The sequence below is a fragment of the Rhinoraja longicauda genome, chromosome 24 (assembly GCF_053455715.1).
Source record: "Rhinoraja longicauda isolate Sanriku21f chromosome 24, sRhiLon1.1, whole genome shotgun sequence".
Lineage (NCBI taxonomy): Eukaryota > Metazoa > Chordata > Chondrichthyes > Rajiformes > Arhynchobatidae > Rhinoraja > Rhinoraja longicauda.
This window is the reverse complement of record NC_135976.1, coordinates 5,020,394-5,046,921: the sequence shown is the minus strand read 5'-3', so window position 1 is coordinate 5,046,921 and position 26,528 is coordinate 5,020,394. Positions and strand designations below refer to the sequence as shown.

Below are 26,528 nucleotides of genomic sequence, written 5' to 3'. Positions count from 1 at the left end.
CAGAGACCGGGAAGCTGCAAAATGGAGCCGGGACATGGTGACCCTCTGCATGCTATCCAGAAGGGATCAATTTGTACAAATGCACGGTACGATTTGACTGGATAGCATGCAGAACAAGCATTTCACTGTATCGCTGTACACGTAACAATAAATTAGCCAAACTAACATAACTAACGGTATACGGTAATAATAGATGCGCTAAAAACAAACAACAGAATTGTTTGAAGATTGTCGTGCAATATGAAGTAGTGTAAAAAATATATTGAAGTGCAATGCAGAATATCCAAATGAGGCAGAGTTTAGAATAAGGGTAGGTGGCAGCACTTCCAGGAAAGGGATGTGAAAGAATTGATTGAGTCAGGAGTCTGAAAGCCACATTGAAGAACACATTCTTAATTCTGGAAGTCTGAGCTTTCAAGCTCCTGTGGTCCCTTCTCCCAGAAGGTAGTACAAACCAAAGGAGTGGCAGGTATCCTTGATGATACTTCCAGTGTTCTTGATGCAACACACTGTGAAAATGGAAACGCAAAAGACAGCAGATGCTGGAATCTTGAACTAAAAACAAAGTGTCGGAGGAACGTAGGGGGTCAGGCAGCATCTGTGAAAGTAAATGGACAGACCCCTTCAGGTCAGAACCCTTTTTCATATTAGGTCAGAAGGAAGAAATGATGGAAGCCTGTGATGGACTGGGCAGTGTTCACCTCTCTCTGCAGGTTCAGTTGGACAAGAGCAGAGTATCCCCTATACCAGGCTGAGATGTAATTTATCAAAATACTTGCTGTAGCGCATCTGTGGAAGTTTGAGAGAATCCTCATGGACAAAGAAAGCAATTGTGCTGGTGCAATTTTTTGATCACCACATCAGTGTGAAAGGACCAGGTTAGATTGTTGATAATATGGATACCGAGGAACTTCAAGCTATCAGCCAAGTTTACAGCAGAGTTGATGAGGAGAGGATTGTGTTCATACCTTGCTTCCTTGGGTCAATCCCAATTCTTTTGTCTTGATGACATTATGGGCTAGGTTGTTCAGACATCATAACACATAGTTCCCGATCACTTTACTGAGCTTCGAGCATTGCTGTTGATGATCGGGCTGACAACAGTAGTAGCATTAGCAAACTTTAAGATCAATTGGTGTTGTACTCGACCACAAAGTTACAGGTATATAGGGAGCAGAGCAGAGGACTGAACACACATCCCTGAGGAGCAACAGTTTAGTTTAGTTTAGAGATGCAGCGCAGTAACAGACCCTTAGGCCCACCGAGTCCGCACCGACTAGCAATCCCCGCAAACTAACGCTATCCTACACACACTCAGGACAATTTACAATTTTTACCAAAACCAATTAACCTACAAACCTGCATGTCTTTGGAGTATGGGAGGAAACCGACCTTGCAAATTACAAGGGGTTTAGATTTTCCAGAAGATTGCTGCAGATAAGGACCATTTCCAATCTTTCAAAGCACTTCATTATGGTCAATGTTAGAACTACTCGGTGATAGTCATCGAGACATAGATACATAGACAATAGGTGCAGGAGGAGGCCACTCGGCCCTTCGAGCCAGCACTGCCATTCAATGTGATCATGGCTGATCATCCACAATCAGTACCACTTTCCTGCCTTCTCCCCTTGATTCCGCTAGCCCTAAGAACTCTATCTAACTCTCTTTTGAATGCATCCAGTGAATCGGCCTCCACTGCCTTCTGTTGCAGAGAATTCCACAAATTCACAATTCTCTGTGTGAAAAAGTTTTCCTCATCTCAATTCTAAATGGCCTACCGCTTCTTCTTAAACTGTGGCCCCTGGTTCTGGACTCCCCTAACATCGGGAACATGCTTCCTGCAGCGAGCGTGCCCAATGCCTTAATAATTTTATATGTTTCTATAAGATCCCCTCTCATCCTTCTAAATTCCAGTAAATACAAGCTCTATTCTTACATCACATGACAGTCCCGCCATCCCGAGAATTAACCTCGTGAACCTAAGCTGCACTCCCTCAATAGCAAGAATGTCCTTCCTCAAATTAGGATACCAAAACTGCACACAATACTCCAGGTGTTGTCTCACCAAGGCCCTGTACAACTGCAGGACCTCTTTGCTCCTATACTCAACTCCTCTCGTTATGAAGGCCAACATGCCATTAGCCTTCTTCACTGCCTGCTGTACCTGCATGCTTACTTTCAATGACTGATGTACAAGGATACCCAGGTCTCGTTGTACTTCCCCTTTTCCTAACCTGACACCATTCAGATAATAATCTGCCTTCCTGTTCTTGTCACCAAAGTGAATAACCTCACATTTATCCACATTATACTGCATCTGCCATGCATCTGCCCACTCACCCAACCTATCCAAGTCACCCTGCATCCTCATAGCATCCTCTTCACAGTTCACACTGCCACCCAGCTTTCTGTCATCTGCAAATTTGCTAATGTAACTTTTAATATCTTTATCTAAGTCATTAATGTATATTGTAAATAGCTATGGTCCCAGCACCGAGCCTTGCGGCACCCCACTAGTCACTGCCTGCCATTCTGAAAGGGACCCGTTAATCCTTACTCTTTGTTTCCTGTCTGCCAACCAATTTTCTCTCCATGACAATACCCTACCCCCAATACCATGTGTTCTAATTTTGCTCACTTATCCCCTGTGTGGGACTTTATCAAAGGCTTTCTGAAAGTCCACGTACACGACATCCACTGACTCTCCCTTGTCCATTTTACTTGTAACATTCCCCCAAAAATTGAGATTTGTCAAGCAGGATTTCCCCTTCATAAATCCATGCTGACTTGCTGTTACTGCTATCCAAATGCACTGTTATTACATCTTTAATAATCGACTCCAGCATTTCCCCCACCACCGATGTCTATAATTCCCTGCTTTCTCTCTCCCTCCTTTCTTGAAAAGTGGGATAACATTAGCTACCCTCCAATCCACAGGAACTGATCCTGAATCTATGGAACACTGGAAAATTATCACCAATGCGTCCACGATTTCTAGAGCCACCTCCTTGAGTACCCTGGGACGCAAACCATCAGGCCCTGGGGATTTATCAGTCCCATCAGTCTACCCAACGCCATTTCCTGCCTAATGTGAATTTTCTTCAGTTCCTCCGTCACACTAGGTCCTCTGTCCCCTAGTACATCTGAGAGATTCTTTGCGTCTTCCTTAGTGAAGACAGAACCAAGGAGACATATCACTTTATGTTTCTTGGGGACTGAAGTATTGGAGGCTTTCTTGGGAAAAAAGGTGGGTAAGTAGACTGTTGAAGTGAGAAGTTGTACATGTCAGTGAAGATTCTGGTCAGTTGAGTGGAACATAATTTTTGGTAACCCCCATCTAGGAAGTCTATCTGGGCCAATCGCTTTCAAGGGTAAGAAGACAATGCAGTATCCAGAATTTGAATAGAGGATGTTATCGACTGGATTACACACTGGGAAAATGTATACCAAGTTTATGAAGTGATTTGAAAATAAGATGGAAAAGCTGAAATCAACACAGAGATGGAGGTTGTTTTTCTTTGCCATGTTAACACTAAGTAAATACTTCAGCCAGCTCAACACACAAAAAAAAAACCTTTGGTTATTTTATCTCATCGCATTAGTTCTCCCATCGTAATTTATGTGAAAGTACTGTACTATTCAGGCCCTTGTTCCCACAATGTACCAACATGGCCCAGTGCCATGAATATTACTCCTTCAGGCAAAAGTTAGCAATGGTTTCAGGGTTACGAATCAAAACAAATGATATTTCTTGGCAGAGAGTGCAGAGTTTTCTTTGGGGTTAAATAAGTCTAAACACTACCCATTTGTTCTGCTGCAAGAACTTGATTCAATCCATACTCTGACTAATTTTGCAAAGCAAAGTCTTTGAAAACTGCCTAATGTTGAAATACCTTTGTAATGTTGATCACGCATACGAAGCAGGTGCAAGTTCACCAGTTTCACTTGGGGCAGACTGAAAAGTGAGGTCAGATACAGGAATATCAGGTGTGGGTCTTCAGTCAGAAACAACATGGGAATTTTAAAATCCCTTAAAAACAGTCTGAAACATGGGAGCTATCAAACTCAAAAATGACCAAAGATGAGTTGCATAGGAAAATATTCCAGGGAGAGGAACTCATCTAATCGTGTAATCCCGTGGGAAAGTGCACATTGAGAATCAGAAGTCAAGAGTGTTTAATTACCATATGCTGGAACAATGGAATTCTTATACATATAATATTTGCACACATCGCAGTGGATAACACTCAGTTATTGTGTGATTGGGTTCACTCCATTATGTCTATCTAATATAATCAATTAAAATTAGCAAATAAATTGCGCAGTGGAATATTTACAACAACAAAAATCAGATAATATATATAAACATGGAGATATTTATAAGATGTTCACAAGCTTGGCTTAACTGAGGTTTGCAGTGGTCTGGGGAGGGTGGCACAGTGCATTTTGATTTTGGTATAATAGTAGCCTGGTAAGTCAGGAAAGTGAGAATTTAACAAATGGAAGGTCACAATTCTACCAAAAGTTGGAAATATCTCATCCTGGTTTTACTATTTTTCCAAATTTTATACCATCTGCGACCTTTGGAATTATGGCCCATGTACCAATGCCAGATCATTATTATATGAACATAGGCCCTAGTATCAACCCCAGGGAAGTGCTAATGAAAATACTCTAGTCTGACAAAAACAATTCTGATTCCATTAATTTTCCTTTGTCTGCTATCTACTATCTTCCTCATTGGAGACTCTTGGACTATCGTTGATCCTACTTTACTGGCTTTACCTTGCACTAAACGTTATTCCCTTATCATGTATCTATACACTGTAAATCGCTCGATTGTAATCATGTATTGTCTTTCCACTGACTGGATAGCACGCAATAAAAAGCTTTTCACTGTACCTTGGTACACGTGACAATAAACTAAACCGAACTAAATTTCGGGGGGTTTATTTATGTAGGGCTACTTCTATGCACGCAAACATCACAATCTGCTTTCCAGATCAATTAAGTAGAAATATTTACAGACAAACACAGATAAATATTAGGAGAGTTGACTCAAACACATTGCTCAAGTAAGGGAGAGTGACAGTGAAAAGGGTTGGGAGAAGGAAACAGCAAACATGAGAAAAGTTTTAATTTTAAAATTTCAATCACCAGAAGATGTTCAAAACTGTCCTTGTTCTTTCACTTACCTCGGAACTCAACAAGGAAATGCTAAAAAAGTAATTAAGTTGAACTAGAAGCTGATTTTACAACCATTTCAACATCCTATCAAAAATTAAAACAATTCACAAGATGTTGATTCGTTGAAAAAAACATTTTTAATCTGGATATTGTGAAAGCAAAATGTGATTAAAATTCCAATTCGTTCTCACATAATTAACTTACATTTTGAATTTAATTGGATAACAATTTTGATTAATGACTATTTTTTTTCATTTCATTTCTCCCTCTCAGAACATGTTGTTCCTATCTGCAGTAAAAACCTCGCTCGAAAACACCCTGTTCTTTCCCTAAGGCTTTGTGTTTTAAAGAATGCAGAAGCAGGATTGGGAATAAAAAGCAACACATTGCCTGCATGAGCCGTTGTCAAGAATCATTCATGAAGTGCTAGCATAACCCCCTTTACCTTGGGTACACTCCACAGACTCGCACATTAATGCTCTCATTAATAATCATTTGTGTGAGTCGGATTTATGACTCAAACAAAGGGTCATGTTAAAGTGAAGTACCATACGAGTTAATGATTTTTTGGTTTTGGTTTGTGAAATTTCAAACCATTATTAAACTTAAATTATCTTTTACTGCATTGCATATCCCAGGAGAAAAGGAAAAACAGAAAAAAATAATCAATATGTCACTTTAACTTGGAAATATATAGATCAAAAAATCTATAACAACATTGCAATGAAGAGATGCTCTGAAGACTTGACATTTATACTTGTGGAGCTGTTGAATTCTACATAAGGATGAGCAATCATTTTGTAGAACTATTACAGCACAGTTGGAAATTATTTGGCTCAGAGTCAGCAAGTCATTTTCACTCAAGTGCCTATCCAATTCCATTTTGAAAAACTCTGTTACCCTTTTTTACCAAATCGACAGTTGAATATTAAGAAAGCACTTGCGCTAACGCTGCCCTTCGTGTCCTGAGGATTTGCAACAATCAATTTATGTAGAGAAAGGTCCCATAAATAGCAGCATAATTAATAGCAATCTATACTGGTGGTGTTGGATGGGGTAGGAAAGCAGTAGCAAAACAGAGTCTTGTCTTTTAAAAGTACAATAACAAAAGGGTGTTTCTATCTGAATGCGAAAACAGGGGCTCCCATGTAACTTCTCTTTTTTAAAACAAATACACTATTTTCAGGGCAGTACTGAATCTCGACAGTGCAGCCTGGACCCACAACATTCAGACTCTGAGTGTCACTACTTGCGTTATCTGAATAAATTGAACCAATTGGTACTGGTATTTACCTTTGGCACATGTGGGTTAAACTCCACTGCTCTGTGTATAGCTTCCACAGCATTCATTTCTGCCGTGCTGAGTCCTCGCCGAGAGGCTGCCTCTGGTGAAAACCTATGGTCAGCCAAGCAAAATGCACGTCAGTGTAAAGTTAATACATTCAGAAGTCATATGATTGAAAATGCGTCAATCATATACATCCTATTCTTATGTACACTCTTCACATGTGAAAATCCATGGTTCTTTCAAAAATAAAGCATAGAAGAGTGACCTGATTAAATTCCATTCCATTCCTTCTTTCCAGAGATGTTGCCTGAGTTACTCCAGCATTTTGTGTCTATCTTCTAAATTATGATGGAGTCTACTATGGTAGTCATAGCGAATACATTTATACTGTGGAGCTGTGAATACCAATAAACAGAAAAAACATATCGCTTTAAAAGTACTGTAGGCACGCATAAATCTAACAATATACGAGGAACCTTTTTACCCAATGGGTGGTTACACGTCCCAAGTAGAATTTTAGATAACTGCTAATGTGTAAGAAGGAACTGGGAACTTCTTCAAAAGAAGAGTCTCATCTTCTGAAGAAGTGTCTCGACCCGAAACGTCACCCATTGCTTCTCTCCAGGGATACTGCCTGTCCCGCTGAGTTACTCCAGTTTTTTGTGTCTAGTTTAGATAACTGCTAAATGCATTTAAGTGGAATGCTAGGTGAATACAAAGGAGAAAGTATTTAAAGATTATATTAATAACATTATTAATGTGAAGTAGGCTTGCATGAGACATGAATATAACATCTATGAGACATGAACGTAACATAGACTATTGGGCCAAATATCCTTTTATTTTAATTTTATGCAACTCCATGCAACACTTCTGTACACCGAGTATGTCGGCCAAGGACTAAACCGAGGCCTCATTAAGAATCCAATGCACAATGTTGGATATAAAGCCCTCTCAGAATGTTATTGTAACAGCAAGTGATAATCTTAAAAAATGTAAAAACAGCACATAATGAAGGAACAAGATAGTTACCATCGAACAGATGCCTTTGCTAACGTGAAATTAGGCAATATAAGCCATTGTGTCAGCATTACAAAACGCAACCCTCTGCTGCATATCATTTTTACTGTTACACATCCTGTTTCATTGACATTCTCTGCTGATGCGAATCGTTCTTGCAACTAATATTTTTAAGGCCAGACTGTTGCAATATATTTTGGATGCCAATAAATAAAAATATTTGTTCCTGGGATGTGCACCCCATGAGCAGAGTCAGATGTACGGATCATCCCCAGTGATCCTGATGTGCTGGAGTAACTCAGAGGGCCAGGCAGTATCTTTGGGGAAAAAGGATAGGTGACGTTTCGGTCGGGATCTTTCTTACAGTCTGAGGAGCAATAAATAAGTATGAACTGCAAAGTTTCCTCTCTATTGAACAATAATGAGGCATTTTGTTTTTTATGACAATCTCAGCAACTTCAACGTTTAAATTGACAAAAGGCAAAAAACCATAATGTGGATTTCCAGATGAAGACAGGGTGGCACAGTCGTGCAGCGGGTTGAGCCAGTGCCTCACAGCTCCCCTGACCGGGTTCGATCCTGTCTGTGGGTGCTGCCTGTACGGAGTTTGCACATTCTCCCTGTGACCGCATGGGTTTCCAGAGGATGCTCCGGTTTTCACCCACATCCCAAAGGTACACAAATTAATTGGCAAATGTGGGTTGTCCCAAGGGTGTGGCAGAATCCAGGGAGAGTTGATGGGGATGTACGCAGAATAAAATGGGGGAATGGTGATGATGGCTGGCAAGCAAAAATAAAGAAAATATAGACCTCAGTATATAAAATTAAGAAGCATGTCAAATTAGGTCAGGCATAAATAGGGTAAATAGTCAGAATCTTTTTCCGAGGGTGGAAATGTCAAAGACTAGAGGACATAGCTTTAAGGTGAGAGGACAAAATTTAAAGGAGATGTGCAGGGTAAGTTCACACATTGGGGGTAGTTGGTGCCAAGGGGGATTATCAGAGGCAGACATGATATTAGCACTTAAGAGCCTTTTTAAAGATAGCCAAAGCAGCCTATTTCCATGCTGAAGATAGACACAAAAAGCGGGAGTAACTCAGCGGGTCAGGCAGCATCTCTGGAGAGAAGGAATGGGTGATGAGCAGCCCCGGCATTCCCTCTCTCTCTAGCCCTCCCCCACCCAAGTCGCACTAGCTTCTCATTTTCACCCTACCAACAGCTTACAAAGGCCTGTTTCCTTTATCATCGTTACTTTTTAGCATAACTTTCATTCATTGTTCTTTATCTCTACACATCACCGTCTATATCTCTCGTTTCCCTTATCCTAACCAGTCTAAAGAAAGGTCTCGACCCCAAACGTCACCCATTCCTTCTCTTCAAAGATGCTGCCTGTCCCACTGAGTTACTCCAGCCTTTTGTGTCTATCTTCGGGTTTAAACCATCATCTGCAGTTCCTTCATACACTATTTCCATGCTGTATGACTCTATTCTGTCAGGTTTATGCCCTCTGCTGGTGAATGAAAAATCGCTTATTAGTTCACCAACAGAAATCAAAGGGATGCCAGCAGTTTTTCCAGGTGAGACAGAGGTTCACATGCACCTCCTCTGACCTCATCTACAGCACCCAGTATTCCCGATGTCGCCTCCTATACATAGATTATGTATCCTGTCCAAGCAGAGGCAAAGTGACATAGCATTTCGCTAAACACTTGTAACTCGGCTTACACAAAGGCCTGCTGGATCTCCCGGTTGCTAACCATTTTAACTATCCTTCCCATTCCCACTGGCCATTCTATTCTGGGCTTTCTCCATTGTGACAGTGAAGCAATACACAAACTGGAAGAACAGCACCTCATATTTCACTTGGGGAGCTTACAACCCAACAGAGTGAATGTTGAATTCTCCAATTTTAAGTAACCTCTAACTAACTGGTCTCCCACCTATTTCTCCCCTACACCTCTCCCCCCCCCTCAACCCTGCAAGTGTCCTCTCTTCCTCTCCCTGGCCTCAGAATCTGCAGCTCTTCAAACCTGTTCCAACCATCTTCCTGCCAAAGCATCCCCCTTGCCCGAGTCGACCTATTACCTGCTACACTTTGTCCTGCTTTCCTCTTTTCCTCTTCCTTCTTCCCCTCTACAATCCGTCTGAAGAAGGGCCTCAATCTGAAATGTCTGCTATCCATGTTCCCCAGAGATGCTGCCTGATCTGCTGAGTTACTCCAGCACTTTGTGTCCTTTCGAAGAGATCATCACATTGGCAAGAAACAAAATTTCACATCATTGGCTCATGAGTTCACATTGCAGGTTCATAAAACTTTGGTTTCAGGTTGCAGTTTTATAAAACTTTGGTTAGGCCGCGTTTGGAGTATTGCACACAGTTCTGGTGGCCTCATTACAGGAAGGATGTGGAGGCTTTGGAGAGGGTGCAGAGGTTTGCCAGTAGGTGTCAGGATTCAAAGACATCAGCTTTCCTTTGAGAGAATGGTGGATGACAGTAACACTGCTACACGGTGGTGGAAGCAAATACGATAGTGGCATTTAAGAGGGTTTTAGATAGACACATGATTATGAAAAAGCAGAGTGATAGAGATTACATGTGAACAGAGACAACTCATTTAGCTTGGCATCATGTTCCACAAGTACTTTGTGGATTGAAGGACATGCTCCTGTGCTGTACTGTTTTATAGTATATCTACATTAAAGACAATACAAGGTTACACTTACTTAAGTCACTATCCACAAGGTTAAATATGTCTGGAATTTGCTGCCACTTATTATTAGGGCATGTGACATCCTTTCAGCTTTTCCAAAACAAGCAAAGGAATTAGGCATCGCCTGTCCTAATCATCTCCAGCACTTTGAATTGCTTAGACAAAATTCAATTTCAGAGATCTATCCAAACATTAATTTTGCTCAATATCCTATATTCCTTTGTACTGCCATTATAATGTTTTAATACATGACAGCACTGTACATAATAAAAATACCTAGAAACATGTCAAAGTGTAGAACCAAAGTGAGGTCTCAGATGGTTTGTACTTGCTGAATTACATGTAAACTGAAGAACTAGCATTCCCTGAAATATGGTCCACATACCTTTACGTAAACAATGTAAAAGTTATGGGTTCTGGAAGCATCAGCTAAAAGGTGGCAAATGGCTGGGAACAAGGTGCCTGGTAATAACCTACGGCATCATAATCAGCAGCAATGTGGGCGGCACAGTGGCGCAACTGGTAGAGCCAGTGCCTCACAGCACCAGAGACCTGGCTTCAATTCTGACCTCGGGCACGGTCTGTGCATAGTTTGTAAGTTCTCCCTGTGACCACGTAGCTTTCATCTGGATGGTCCGGTTTCTTCCCACACCCCATAGACGTTGGTGTATGTAGGTTAATTAGTTTCTGTAAATCTCCCCTAATGTGTAGGGAGTGGATGCAATAATGGGATAACATAGAACTAGTATGAAGGGGTGATTGATGGTCGGCGCGGACTTGGTGGGCCAAGGGAACCCATTTCCATGGTGCGTTTCTAAACTAAACCAAACTAAACAATAACTTCACAACGGTTTTCATCATTTTCTGAATCTTTTCCATGCTGTGTTTCTAAACTAAACTAAACAATAACTTCACAATGGTTTTCATCATTTTCTGAATGTTAGGAGTCAATGTCTTTCTGTTACAAGATTACAACCCATGGTTTTCAGGTGCACTTTTCAAATGGCAGATTTCCCATTGCGTTTTACAGTTTAGAAATTGATGAGAAGATAAGATGTACAAGGGAAGGAACTGATGAAAGAACACAGATGTAGAATTACAGGTGCTAAAGAAAATGTAACTTTTTGTGTCATATCTTCTGCAGCACTGTGTTAACATTTACCAACACAATACAAGAATAAATGGATAGCATTCATATTCTGAGCTATTTAAGAGATGCAGACAAGGCAATGTTTTGCACAGGTTATTTATAGCCAGCATCTAAGAACTAAAAATGTACAATGGCCTTGAAATGAGTCATTTATATTATATGGGCATTCTGAAGAGTTTTTCAGCTTCGTATTCATATATTAGTTCTACCACAGTAATTTGCATGAAATTAATGGTCGACGTTGCACTGTGTGACAGGTCAAGAGGGGTTTACCAGATTAGAACAGTAAAAAAGCTAGAACATAGGAACAGCCTGTCAAGCCGCACTATAACTGTTAGATCATGACAAGTATGTAACTTAAACACTCAAATCTAGTTTTTTTTAAATAGTATTAAATGTGTAATCATTTTAATACTTTTTGCAGACTATACCATTAAGTTTTCATTATGTTCCTTTTTGAAAGTTAGACATAATGTTTAATACTAATAGTTATATTCACTATTTAAAATATAATATGTTATTCAACTGCTAAGCTAAATGCACATCATTTTCAATCTTACTACGCTAATTGACATCAAATAAACTTTTCAATGCTGAATTAAGAGCCTGTATATATTGCATTGCTAACATTTCGTGTTTATGAATATAGTGCAGAAATTCTTCCTCAAATGCTCAGAATGATACAGTCAGGACATGATTCATCATTGTTAGCTTGAGTAAATGAAAACAAGTTGGAGGTTAAGGTTAAAATTTTGTGGTAAAAATTAAGGGAAAAAAGCTTAAATAGAAGAGGCAAGTTCAGGGAGAAAAGCAACAGAATTAAGCACATGTCTTTTAGGTAAAAGTTGAATCTTGACAAGTCTTGAGTCTTGTCTGACAAGTTTGTAAATGAGTTGTGACTGGATTGTTTGGATTCAGAACTGGCTTATTCTTAGACGACAGGATTGTGGTGGAAGGGTGTTATTCTGGCTGGGGGTCCGTGTCCAGTGGAGTTCCGCAGGTCTCTGTGCTGGGACGATTGTCGTTTGTGATGTATATACACAATTTGGACATAAATGTATAAGAAAGACCTGCAGATGTTGGTTTACATCGAAGTTAGACACAAAATGGTGAGTAACTCAACAGGTCAGGCAGCATCTCTGGAGAATAGATTACGTATCGGGTCGAGACCCTTCATCAGACTGAGAGTCAGGGAGGGGACACAGGGAGGGGGACAATGTTCCTGTGCAATAGTGTTCTATGTACCTGTCCAAGTGAATTTTATATATTGGTGTTGCACCTATTTCTACTACTTCATCCAGCAGCTTTTTCTCCACGTTTTCTCTGTTTGTAAAAGCTGCCCCCCCCCCACCCCACCAAAATCCCTCCAATGTCGGTTTTTAATCTTTCTCCTCTAACCTTAAACCAATGCCCTCTATTTTTGACTCTCCTTCTATGGGTAGAAGACTGGCTGTTCGCCTTATCTCTAGTTCTCAGGATTTTTTTGTACATATCCATAAAGTCTCCCCTCGGCCTGCTTTGCTCAGGAGAGAAAAAAAAGACACAGCTTATCCAGAATCTTCTTGTAACTGAAACCCTCCAGATCAAGCAACATCCTCATAAATCTTTTCTGCACTCTTTCCAGTTTAATAACATCCTTCCTACAGCAGGGTGACCTGAACATTACACAGTACGCCAAGTATGGTCTTACCATCATCTTGTGCAGCTGTGACATGATGTGCCAACTCTGGTAATGAATACCCTTACCAATGAAGGTAAGCAAACAAACTATACTTGTTTTCTGTTTTGGGGGATAATCATAATTTCCAGGAACTCAACAAAAACACCACGTTTGGGTAGATATATTAAAAGTTTATTTCTGAATTCTCCTAATGGCAATGAGCAATACTACTCAGGGTATTATACCAAGAGAAGAAGTTACCGAGAAAAGGAAAGTTAGGTACTCACTTGTCTGATACAGCTCGTGCTTTTAGCAGTGCGGCCGTGTAGCATATGGTCGCAGATTTTGGCAAGCTAATATCTGTAAATGGCAAAATATATTAGGATACATATTCCAATACAGGGTGAAAACAAGAAAAAAATCAGGTTCGTCACAACAAATCCCAAGTAAATGAACTGCAAATCACTCCCTGGTACCCTATTTTCCCAGGCTCAAAAATGTGATGCTTCTCTCCAAACTCACCCTCCCAGGTATCTAGGTATCTGTTTTAATACCTTTTTCTGTACACTCCACCAATGAAGCTTTTTGTTCGAAAGTACTGTTTTGTAACTTTTCTTTAAACTGTGCCACTAATCTAAGGACAATGTCTACTTTATTGCAGGTCATAAAGCCATTATTTTCTCTCTGACAAAATAAAAGTAAGGGAATAATATAATAGACAATAGACAATAGACAATAGGTGCAGGAGTAGGCCATTCAGCCCTTCGAGCCAGCACCGCCATTCAATGCGATCATGGCTGATCACTCAATCAGTACCCCGTTCCTGCCTTCTCCCCATACCCCCTCACTCCGCTATCCTCAAGAGCTCTATCCAGCTCTCTCTTGAAAGCATCCAACGAACTGGCCTCCACTGCCTTCTGAGGCAGAGAATTCCACACCTTCACCACCCTCTGACTGAAAAAGTTCTTCCTCATCTCCGTTCTAAATGGCCTACCCCTTATTCTCAAACTGTGGCCCCTTGTTCTGGACTCCCCTAACATTGGGAACATGTTATCTGCCTCTAATGTGTCCAATCCCCTAATTATCTTATATGTTTCAATAAGATCCCCCCTCATCCTTCTAAATTCCAGTGTATACAAGCCCAATCGCTCCAGCCTTTCAACATACGACAGTCCCGCCATTCCGGGAATTAACCTAGTGAACCTACGCTGCACGCCCTCCATAGCAAGAATATCCTTCCTCAAATTTGGAGACCAAAACTGCACACAGTACTCCAGGTGCGGTCTCACCAGGGCCCGGTACAACTGTAGAAGGACCTCTTTGCTCCTATACTCAACTCCTCTTGTTACGAAGGCCAACATTCCATTGGCTTTCTTCACTGCCTGCTGTACCTGCATGCTTCCTTTCATTGACTGATGCACTAGGACACCCAGATCTCGTTGAACTCCCCCTCCTCCTAACTTGACACCATTCAGATAATAATCTGCCTTTCTATTCTTACTTCCAAAGTGAATAACCTCACACTTATCTACATTAAACTGCATCTGCCATGTATCCGCCCACTCACACAACCTGTCCAAGTCACCCTGCAGCCTTATTGCATCTTCCTCACAATTCACACTACCCCCCAACTTAGTATCATCTGCAAATTTGCTAATGGTACTTTTAATCCCTTCGTCTAAGTCATTAATGTATATCGTAAATAGCTGGGGTCCCAGCACCGAACCTTGCGGTACCCCACTGGTCACTGCCTGCCATTCCGAAAGGGACCCATTTATCCCCACTCTTTGCTTTCTGTCTGTCAACCAATTTTCTATCCATGTCAGTACCCTACCCCCAATACCATGTGCCCTAATTTTGCCCACTAATCTCCTATGTGGGACCTTGTCGAAGGCTTTCTGAAAGTCGAGGTACACCACATCCACTGACTCTCCCTTGTCAATTTTCCTAGTTACATCCTCAAAAAATTCCAGTAGATTTGTCAAGCATGATTTCCCCTTCGTAAATCCATGCTGACTCGGAATGATCCCGTTACTGCTATCCAAATGCTCAGCAATTTCGTCTTTTATAATTGACTCCAGCATCTTCCCCACCACTGATGTCAGACTAACTGGTCTATAATTCCCCGTTTTCTCTCTCCCTCCTTTCTTAAAAAGTGGGATAACATTTGCTATCCTCCAATCCACAGGAACTGATCCTGAATCTATAGAACATTGAAAAATGATCTCCAATGCTTCCACTATTTCTAGAGCCACCTCCTTAAGTACTCTGGGATGCAGACCATCAGGCCCTGGGGATTTATCAGCCTTCAGTCCCATCAGTCTACCCAAAACCATTTCCTGCCTAATGTGGATTTCCTTCAGTTCCTCCATCACCCTAGGTTCTCCGGCCCCTAGAACATTTGGGAGATTGTGTGTATCTTCCTCAGTGAAGACAGATCCAAAGTAACGGTTTAACTCGTCTGCCATTTCTTTGTTCCCCATAATAAATTCCCCTGCTTCTGTCTTCAAGGGACCCACATTTGCCTTGACTATTTTTTTCCTCTTCACGTACCTAAAAAAACTTTTGCTATCCTCCTTTATATTATTGGCTAGTTTACCCTCGTACCTCATCTTTTCTCCCCGTATTGCCTTTTTAGTTAACTTTTGTTGCTCTTTAAAAGAGTCCCAATCCTCTGTCTTCCCACTCTTCTTTGCTATGTTATACTTCCTCTCCTTAATTTTTATGCTGTCCCTGACTTCCCTCGTCAGCCACAGGTGTCTCTTACTCCCCTTAGAGTCTTTCCACCTCTTTGGAATAAATTGATCCTGCAACCTCTGCATTATTCCCAGGAATACCTGCCATTGCTGTTCTACCGTCTTCCCTGCTAGGGCCTCCTTCCAATCAATTTTGGCCAGCTCCCGCCTCATGCCTCTGTAATCCCCTTTGCTATACTGTAATACCGACACTTCCGATTTTCCCTTCTGCCTTTCCATTTGCAGAGTAAAACTTATCATGTTGTGATCACTGCCTCCTAATGGCTCTTTTACCTCTAGTCCCCTTATCAGATCAGGATCATTACACAACACTAAATCCAGAATTGCCTTCTCCCTGGTAGGCTCCAGTACAAGCTGTTCTAAGAATCCATCTCGAAGGCACTCTACAAACTCTCTTTCCTGGGGTCCATTTCCAACCTGATTTTCCCAGTCTACCTGCATGTTGAAATCTCCCATAACCACAGTAGCATTACATTTTTGACACGCCAATTTTATCTCCTGATTCAACTTGCACCCTATGTCGAGGCTACTGTTTGGGGGCCTATAGATAACTCCCATTAGGGTCTTTTTACCCTTACAATTTCTCATTTCTATCCATACTGATTCAACATCTCCTGATTCTATGTCACCCCTTGCAAGGGAATGAATATCATTCCTTACCATCAGAGCAACCCCACCCCCTCTGCCCACCTGTCTGTCTTTTCTATACGTTGTGTACCCCTGGATATTCAGTTCCCAGCCCTGGTCCTCTTGTAACCATGTCTCAGTGATCCCTACAACATCATACTTGCCCATGACTAACTGAGCCTCAAGCTCATCCACTTTATTTTTTATACTACGCGCATTTAATAATACAGAAAAAATAATAAATAGGAATGCATGTAAAGAAATTAGCCACAATCGGAATCAAATACCGTACTAAAAATGTCAGCATCTAAAAACGTATCAATACGAGTTGACAAGGTTTGAAGTAACATTTACTCAGCTTTTAACTAAATCATTTTGAGAAAAAAATTAAGATGAAACCAACTGTTGAAGTAGTGCATCACACAAATCTGTGAGTTCTCTGCAGTTAAAAGTAAAAATAAACAATTTTTAGAATTTAGAAAAAGGTGTCATTGATGAACTGAGTCATCAAAATTTTTGAGGTTGGAAGTAGCAAACAGATTAGAGTAGTGATGCAAGTTCTGGGCTCAAAGAGACTACTACCCTTGTCTCAGCATTTAACAATGTGTATTTATAATTGCATAAAAGAACACAAAAGTTGTACACTTACGTTTACACACGACATTGTTCAAAACTATGCAAGTTGTACAGATAGGAAGTTACATAAACAAGGACTTGTCAAATAGACAAAATTATGGCAGTGTGGCGAAATAGAAGTATAAGCAAAGGACACTTTCTAGAAAGTTAAATCTACATTATACTGTGAAGTGAAATCACTTGAAGATGTTCCATTAAAGTTTACTTGGATAACAGCAGATGAGGGTTCCAGACTCCAATAAACAGCAAGAAAGAAAATACTGTGTTTATAAAAGAAATCACAGCATCGAAGATGAACAAGTTACGTGACTGAAGAGAATGCAATATTAACACAATGCAGCACATGGCACTGAACGGATTGCACTTGTGTGATAATAATTTTGTCTCCATTTGGGATACTTACCATCATATTTGGCCAAGACGACCTGTACATCAGCATATGCTTGAAGCTCCAAAAGAGCTTCTAATAAATTTTCATGGATGTTCAGCATACTAAGAAGTGGAAATTCTTTCATTAACTGCAAAAAAAAAAGCCAAATGCAACTGTTCATCAAATGCAATGTTCAGATAAAAACAAACATATAGTCATTTAAAACTGCATCTGCAACCACTTTGCTAAAGACTTGCACATATCTTATTGAATGGTATATCCGTTTTGAACAACTTACAGTGCCCTCCATAATGTTTGGGACAAAAACCCATCATTTATTTATCTATTTGCCTCTGTACTCCACAATTTGAGATTTGTAATAGAAAAAATCACATGTGGTTAAAGTACATATTGTCAGATTTTATTAAAGGCCATTTTAAAACATTTTGGTAAAGCTTTTTATTACACCTATCTGAAGATAAGGTGAAATCAGTGAAACCTATTGGAATTTATCTTTGACCAAATACGAGATTGGTCAGTAGTAGCGTCTTATACATCCTTGGGCCACTAGGTTCCATACATAGCAACAGAGATTAATTACGTTTGTCTGATTCCATGATGGTGAGGGATAAACGTTAGGTAGGATACAGGGATAGCTAAATATTCTTCTTTTAATAGCAAGGAGCCTTTCATGTTCTGCCGAACTGGAGGATAGGGCTTTTCTCCATTGAAACACAGTACTCTCAATACTGCTTCACCAGTACCTCCAAAAACCTAGCACACAACCCAGGACAGCGGACATGTGGGTATGTCACCGATTGTAAGTACCCCTTCATATTAAATCCTACTCTGGGCCAAAGTAAGGCCATTTAAAGGAGATATAATGTAGATTTGATGTTTACAGGTGGAAGGCACTGAGAAGTGAACGATGTCCCATTACTTACATCTCTCATTAATTTCACAGCTTCTCGTATTCTCCCCAGTTTTCTTGCACACATTGCAAGCCTTCGTTTGATATAAACCAAAACATTTGTGTCTCGCCCTGGCAAAATAAAATGGATTAGGCTAAATTTCAAACCATTTAAAAAAATGAAAGTTATTGGATTAGTGTCAAGTGGTTATGTGAAAATCAGCTTCAATCTTCAGAAAATGAGAATGTAACAGTTGATGTAATTCAGTCCAGGATTAAGGTTAAGTTTTACAATTCAAATCGAGGTTTTGAAATACATTCTTAGCCTTGCCCCTCTCTAACTTCCAAACTCTGTATCTTCCCCCATCTCTGCAAACCATTGAGATCTTATGATAGGCTGTCTTAGAAATAGGCGATATGGGAGGAGTTGCATTCTTAGAAAACGGGTGGTGCAGTAAACCCTCGTTATAACAAAGCATAGCCTGGGGTGGGGGAAATGCCAATTGTCTGTTATGACCGACTAAAGGATTAGCATTGTATTAGTAGAAACAAACACCTGCAGAAGCTGGCTAATACACAAAAGGGCATAAAGTGCTGGAGTAACTCAGCAACTCAGGTCTGCCAGGGTCTGGAGCCAGGCCGATAGATGGAAGAGCGAAACGCCCGAGCAGATCATTGAAGCCCTTAGAACTGGGCGTCCCACTGCGAGCATCAGAGCATGGAGGAAGATGAACAGGGGCTCGTGTTGGAGAGTGGAGCAGAGACCGACGCCCAAAGGCAGCAGCTGTGGCCGTTGTTCCAAAACTCGGCTAGCAACGATGCCCAGTTGTACAAAGATCGCGTCTACGAGCAGCAGCTGGGTATCCCGAGCCTGTGGAAACCATTTCAGCCTGCAGCTACTTCCATTACCTGCCTCTGTAAGGATGGTCTTGAAATATACCGAGCATGGTTGGATTTGGGTGTGCAAGGAGGCCATCAACGGCGAAATAAGAAAATGCTGGCCCGGGCAAAAAAACGGAGATACTTCATACACCATGAGGACTTGCTCAGCTTCCTGTGCAGAAGTCACCACCGTCAAGAAGCAGCAGACTGGCTCCTTGGCTAAACATCCCCTCAGGACTGGGAGTGCAGGAGGATTCAAGACAGACTGGTGAGGGTAACCCCCAGGTACTCACTGACACCATTGCCATGAACGGCCTCAGTGGAGCCATGGCGAACGTCAGTGTGTGCTCAGGAGCACCTGGGTCCCAGCCGCATACGGGCAGCAATTCTGCCTCAGCAGCAGAGATGGCCCGGGATCTGGAGAGCTCAAGAAAGAGGGCCCCGGACTAATGTACAATGTTAGCGCTGAGCCTCCCAGTCACAAACAAAGCCAGATGCTTTGAAGATACACAGACCAAACCCCCAAATGATTGGAAGTGATCCTGCAGCAGGCACCCGGCAGAGGTAGGAACCAAAAAACATGTAAACCCTTTAGCCAAACTTTGGAATAAATGTTTACAAAATAAAAGTATATTGGGATTATTTTAATGTTGCCACACACTTGTACTTGATAATGCAAATTCAGTGCACTTTGAAGGGTGTTGTGAAGATTTCTATCTGCACATTGCCTGCATAGTGCATTAGACATCATTCTTGGTAATTGTCCTTTGGCACTTTATTTAATGGAAGTTCAGAGACTAATTTGTGATGGACTGGCTCATAGGTACCTGATCCTTGATCTTCAACCTGGTGCCTGTGCATGGGACCATAACCAGCCCTCCCTTCCTGATGTTAGTGTTCTGTTTTATTTAGTAAACCGGGAATTGAGTATGGAAGTTGGGGGTTCATGTTACAGTTATATAAGAAGTTGGTGAGGTCACATTGAGAGAATTGTGTTCGGTTTTGAGCACCATGTTATAGGAAAGATGTTGGCAAGCTTGAAAGGATGCAGAGAAGATTTACGAGAATGTTGGCAGGACCTGAGCTCGAGGGGCAGGTTGAGCAGGCTGGGACTCTATTCCTGTATTTAAGGATGAGGGGTGATCTTATAGAAGTGTACTAAATTGTGAGACCAGGTAAACACACAGAATCTCTTGTCCAGAGTAGAGGAATTGAGAACCAGAGGACATAGGTTTAAGGTGGGGGAGGGGGGGTGGAATATTTAACAGGAACTTGAAGAGTAACTTCATTTTACTCAAAGGGTGGTGAGTATATGGAACAAGCTGCCGGAGGAGGTAGTTGAGGCAGGTATTATTGCAACGTTTAAGAAACATTTAGACAGATACATGGATAGGTTTAGAGGGATTTGGGCCAAACGCAGGCAGGTGGGACTAGTGTAGATGGGACATGTTGGTTAGTGTGGGCAAGTTGGGCTGATGAGCCTGTTTCCATGCTGCATGACTCCATGAATTCAGACCTTGTTCATGACGGTGAACATTTTTTCAGATATGATTTTAAAGATGGCATAGAAATGGCAGGTTAACCTGTCACTTCCTCCCGAGATAAATAAAATGGAGCTTAGCCAATGTAAAGACAGGCGATCTGGTCTGGATGAGAGTGACCCAGAGGATGGTTGATCTCTGGCATGTCTGCAAAGACTCCAGTATTATGTGCCTGCTATCTTGCTCTTTAATGTCTTAATTTACAAGCACATTTACCTTGAACGTGCATCTCAAACTTTCAATGTTTAGTTTAATTTAGTTTTGAGATACAGTGCGGAAATAGGCCCTTCGGCCCACCGAGTCCGTGCCGACCAACGATCCTCGCACATTAACACTATCCCACACACACTAGGGATAATTTACAATTTTACTGAAGCCAATTAAACCTACATATCTGTACACCTTTGGAATGTGGGAGGAAACCGGTGCACCCGGAGAAAACCCACACAGGTCATGGGGAGAACGTACAATCTCTGTACAGGCAGCACCCGTGGTCAGGAACGAACCCGGGTCTCTGGCGCTGTAAGACAGCAACTCTAACGCTGTGCCACCATGGGATTAAGAGTATGGTACATGTTTTAAAGTTGATCACTGGGATGGCGGGACTGTCATATGAGGAAAGATTGAAAAGACTAGGCTTGTATTCACTGGAGTTTAGAAAGATGAGAGATCTTGTAGAAACATATAAAATTATAAAAGGACTGGTCAAGCTAGATGCAGGAAAAATGTTCCCAATGTTGGGGGAGTCCAGAACCAGGGGCCACAGTCTTAGAATAAAGGGGAGGCCATTTAAAACTGAGGTGAGAAGGAGCTTTTTCAACCAGAGAGTTGTGAATTTGTGGAATTCTCTGCCACAGGGGGCAGTGAAGGCCAAATCACTGGATGGATTTAAGAGAGAGTTAGATAGAGTTCTAGGGGCTAGTGGAATCAAGGGATATAGGGAGAAGGCATGTATGGGTTACTGATTGTGGATGATCAGCCATGATCACAATGAATGGCGGTGCTGGCTCGAAGGGCCAAATGGCCTCCTCCTGCACCTATTTTTTATGTTTCTACCTCATGGATTACATGGATTAAACTCCACCTGCAATTTCTTTGCCCATTTCTGTAGCAAATTTATATTCCACTCTATACTTTGGTAGTCTTCTTCACAGTCCAGCAACCCCAGCAATCTCGGTGTCACATGCAAACATACGAACCAGCCCTTTTACATCCTCATTATTTATATCGATTACAAACAATGAGGTCCAAGCACAGATCCCTGCAGAACTCTGCTAGCCATAGCCTGAATATTGTCCTTCCACCACAACTGTCTGCTATCAGTAAGCCAGTTATGAAACCATACAATCAAGTCACTGTTAATCCCGTGCATATCAAATCTTCTGGATCAGCCTTCCATCGGGTATTTTATCAAATGCCTTATCCAGCTAGACAACATTTACTGCCATTTCTTCATTGATCACCTTTGTTACGTCCTCAAAAAAACATTCGCAATCATGTTAATAAGACACAACCTGCCGCATACAAGACCATGCTGACTGTCCCAAATTAGCCCATTCTCTTCCAAATGGAAATAAATTCTATCCCAAATAATCCTCTCCAATAGCTTTCCCACCACTGATGTGAAAATCGCTGTCCTGGATTCTCTCTACTTCCCTTCTTAAACATGGGAACAAAGTTTGTTGCTTGCTGCCAGAGTCCCGGAGGTCCAGAGCAAGCAGCAAATTCGACCTGCTGTTTGGCTGCGGAAATCGGCTATGAGAACTAATCTGCTGGCTCCTGCCAAGCCGAATTTCCAGAATCCCTTCAGCAAGCAGCAAATTCGACCTGCTGATTGGCCATGGAAATCAGCTCTGAATACCAATGTGCCGGCTCTGGCTAGGCCAGAGTTCCAGAGCCCCAGCTCAGACGGCAAAGTTTTGCTGCCAATCAGTGCGGAAGTTCCGATGAGGTCGAGATCAGCCACCTCACCCAGCCGAGGTTCCTCATTTTCAGAGGGACTTCCGAGGGGAGGAATTTTAAGGTGGGGGAGGCAGACCACCAGTTGCCAGATAATCAGTGGTGGGCGTATAGTAAAAGACTGGTCCAAATGGGGAAGTGTTACACAGAGTGTTCCCTTAAAGTTTTTTATGCCGCAAGACATCAACATTCTTGACATAATTGAGCAGCTTACTGTGTTGTGCTTCTTGCTGTGGGCTGTGGTGCTGAAGCTGCTGGCTCCTTCTGTAGCATAGCTCACCGGCTTTCAGTGCCTGTTTAAATAGTTTCTCAGCCTCAAGTATTGTGGTTGTTTCCTCCTCAGCCAGGAGAACATATGCTGTGGCACACCTAAGAAAAAGGAACAAAACAGTGGACAGATTATATCAGTATGTAGTTTAGGTTAGTACCACTCATAACTTTTTAATACCATTTTACTTTTAACTATTTTATTCCTAAATTCTGCAGCACCGTATCTCCACGCTTTCCTTATCAATGACTGTGCCTGCGTTGGCTCCTGCATCCTTGTAGAAATCATTGATTTTATCAACTTTGCCACTAACGTTAATGCTACCCTCAAATCCACTCGGACTACCTCCGACATCTCTCTCTCCATCGCGATCTCTCCGTCTTCATCAAAAGGGATTGACTACCGACTGACATTTACTACATCTACAACCCATCGTAGCAGAGAAAGAATTGGGGAATGGTGCTGGGGAATGTGTAAAACAAGGAATGTTTAACATCTAAATACTAAAACTCTCGTTTGTTATCTTGTTTGTGACTGAACTTCAGCCAAAACGGTACACGGTAGCGCGACAATTTTAGGCCCACCTTACTCACCATTGTCACTTTAGTGATAATGCAAGTAGTTTTATTGAAATCGGTCTTATATTTTTTCAGTTATTCACATTTTAAAGTTTAAAAGGAGGGGAGGGGGAGGGGAGGAGGGAGGAGTGGGAGAGAAGAGAGAGGGGAGGGGAGGGGGGGTTGAGGAGAGAGAGGAGGGGGGGGGGAGGACAGGGTGCTGCACCAATGCAGGAGCGCTTTGGGCCCAGAGGGTCCACTTTGTCTAGTAACAACTAAAATCGTTGGTCAGTGTGGACTCGGTGGGCCAAAGGGCATGTTTCTGCGCTGTATCTCTAAACTAAACCAAACTATAATGAAGGCATAGTTGAGGCCCATGTGAGTGCCCACGACCACACCTTTGACTCAAAGTGAGAGGAGTCAAAAGAGAAGTTGGTGAGGGTGATAATGTTTCACCAGGCAAAAACAAACCCACCGACTCCCATAGTTACCTTGAATACATCTCTTCTCACCCTGCCCCTTGCAAGGACTCTCAATTTCTCCGTCTCCACTGCATCTGCTCCCAAGATGAAGCTTCCCGCTCTTTAGTAAATGTGGTTTTGCCCTGTTGTGGGTAGATCCCTCACCCGTGCCTTCACTGTGTGCCTTCACAATTCTGCTCTCACACCCTCTCCCAAGATCGAACGAGCATAGAGGTTCCCTCATCCTCAACTTTCACCCCACCAGCCTCTGCATCCAATATTCTCCAACATTTCCACCACCTTCAACATGATCCCATTATCAGTCACACCTTCCCTTTCCGCCTTCTCAGAGACCACTCCATCCACGACTCCTTGGTTCATTCATCCCTTCCCACCCAACTCATCCCCTCCTCAGGTACTTTCCCCTGAAACAACAGGAGATGTAACACCTGCCTTTACTCCTCTTCTCTACCTCCACCCCCAGGTATCAGAGCAGCCCTTCCAGGTGAAGGGGGAATTTCACATACATCTCTTCAAACTTCGTCCTCTGCGTTCAGTGATCCCGATGTGACCTCCATTACCTTGCTACACAAAGCGCAAAGCAGCAAGTAATTTCCCCCAACACTTCCCATGTGTCTGCTGCCAAGGCCTGCTGGATCTCCTGGTTGCTAACCATTTTAACTCCCCATCCCATAGCAACCTTTCTGTCCTTGACTTCCTCCATAGCCAGAGTGAGGCCAACTGGAGGAAAAGCTCCTCATAATCCACATGGGTAGCTGACAATTTTGTTGCTTTAGAACCTTTCTGTAATGTTTCTATCTCGCTGTTCCTCTATCTCCCTCTGGTTATTGGGAGACACCTATTTCCTCAGTGGACACTCTCCAGTGTGTACTCTTTGAGTGCCGCCATGATGTTTGCACCTATTAGTTGAGCAACTCCTCCACCTCATTTACCTCCTTCTCTATCATATCTGAAACACTGAACCCCTGGAACATTGAGCTAGTACTATCCCTTCTGCAACAAAGTCGTTGTAATGACCACAATATCATACCACCAAGTATTGATCCAGGCTCCAAGTTCATCTGCTACATCCATGATACTCATTGAAATAAAATACTTCAACCCATCCATTTCACCACATTCCTTAACCTCCCCCTGCCTGTCTTTCCTTTGAGATTTATTGGTCTAGCCACTCACTTACAGTCGCCTTTTGCCCTCCATCTTAGAAACATTCATATAACACATGGACTAAATATAATTGAAGTAAAAGCCCATGAACATCTTTAATAAAGAGAATGTCATCAAAAAGTGCATACACTTTCGTGCTATTACAAAAATATTTTTTTGTGTGAACTGAGCACTACTTTTAAAGTACTATTCAGCTTGTTAAACTTTCCTCAGCATGATGTTAATGCAACCTTTAAGCAATTTGCACTTTTTCCCATTTCAAAATGTTAAAAGGTCATGCACGAAAACTATACATAGCAGCATTCCCCCCTCATAGGATCTAACATGCAACATTCAATCAGTTCAAAATGGTGATAAGAAAAAGGAAATTGCACATTGAAGCAGTTCCATGTAACACAAAAACAGGGATGATTGAGTGACTTTCAAAGGGTTGAAATTGATGATGGGGGCCGAGTGTATAATTGTTATGTGCCAGGGCAGCATAGTGGCGCAGTTGGTAGATCTGCTGCCTCAGCGACAGAGATCCGGAATCAATCCCACCTCGGACACTGTCTGTGTGGAGTTTGCACGTTCTCCTTGTGACCGTGTGGGATCTCTCAGAGTGCCTCGGTTTCCTCCCACAAGGCAAAGATGCGCAGGATGGCGGTTAAAATGTGTAGGAAAGAACTGCAGCTGCTGGTTTAAATCGAAGGTAGACACAAAATGTTGGAGTAACTCAGCGGGTCAGGCAGCATCTCTGGAGAGAAGGAATGGGTGACATTTCGGGTCGATACCCGATGTTGGTTAATTGGCTTCTGTAAACTTGCCCCTAATGTGTAGGGAGTTGATGAGAAAGTGGGATAACAAAGAATTGTGTGAATGGGTGATCAATGGCTGGTGTTGACTCAATGGGCTGAAGGACCTGTTTCCATGCTGCATCTCTAAACTAAACTGTTAAGAGAATGACAACGGGCAGAACAGAACATACTCATTGTTTAATTCCAAAGCTTGGTACGCTGCCTTCATTCTAGCTTGAGCATTCCTCTCCCGCCAGGCTTTCTGCATCACTGTTAAAAGAAATAAATGTAAATATCATGGTTATTTGCAGGTCACACTCACCAATACAGCAGCCAATCTGGACAGAAAAACACTTTAAGCTCACATTCGACAAGAAAGTCATTAAATCTTTCTAGCTACAAAAGAACAGATGTTCGAGCATGGATAGTTACATTCCAATAGACTGAAGTACAATGTGAAGAATAAATATACCATTAAAAAAATGATTAGTGTTTTGTTGCCAATGGCTTTTGTGTTATTACAGCCACATGATCCCAAACAAGGATGCAAGTTTAGAATGTTATACGTTACCTTGAAA

The 26,528-nt window shown here is 41.9% G+C and overlaps 1 protein-coding gene and 1 pseudogene across 7 annotated transcripts in view; one reads left to right on the top strand and one right to left on the bottom strand.

Annotated features, from left to right (window-relative positions):
* Nucleotides 1-26,528, bottom strand: part of LOC144605393 (suppressor of tumorigenicity 7 protein homolog) — a 144,843-nt gene that overhangs the window by 58,490 nt on the left and 59,825 nt on the right. For all 7 annotated transcript variants that reach the window (XM_078420572.1, XM_078420573.1, XM_078420569.1 and 4 more), the window contains 6 exons: nt 26,142-26,220; nt 22,915-23,069; nt 18,353-18,450; nt 17,442-17,556; nt 13,307-13,379; nt 6,484-6,586 (listed from right to left, as the gene is read on the bottom strand). In XM_078420572.1, the coding sequence (XP_078276698.1) occupies nt 6,484-6,586; nt 13,307-13,379; nt 17,442-17,556; nt 18,353-18,450; nt 22,915-23,069; nt 26,142-26,220 (623 nt within the window). The remainder of the gene's footprint in view (nt 1-6,483; nt 6,587-13,306; nt 13,380-17,441; nt 17,557-18,352; nt 18,451-22,914; nt 23,070-26,141; nt 26,221-26,528) is intronic.
* Nucleotides 19,037-19,703, top strand: LOC144605322 (HUWE1-associated protein modifying stress responses pseudogene; annotated as a pseudogene).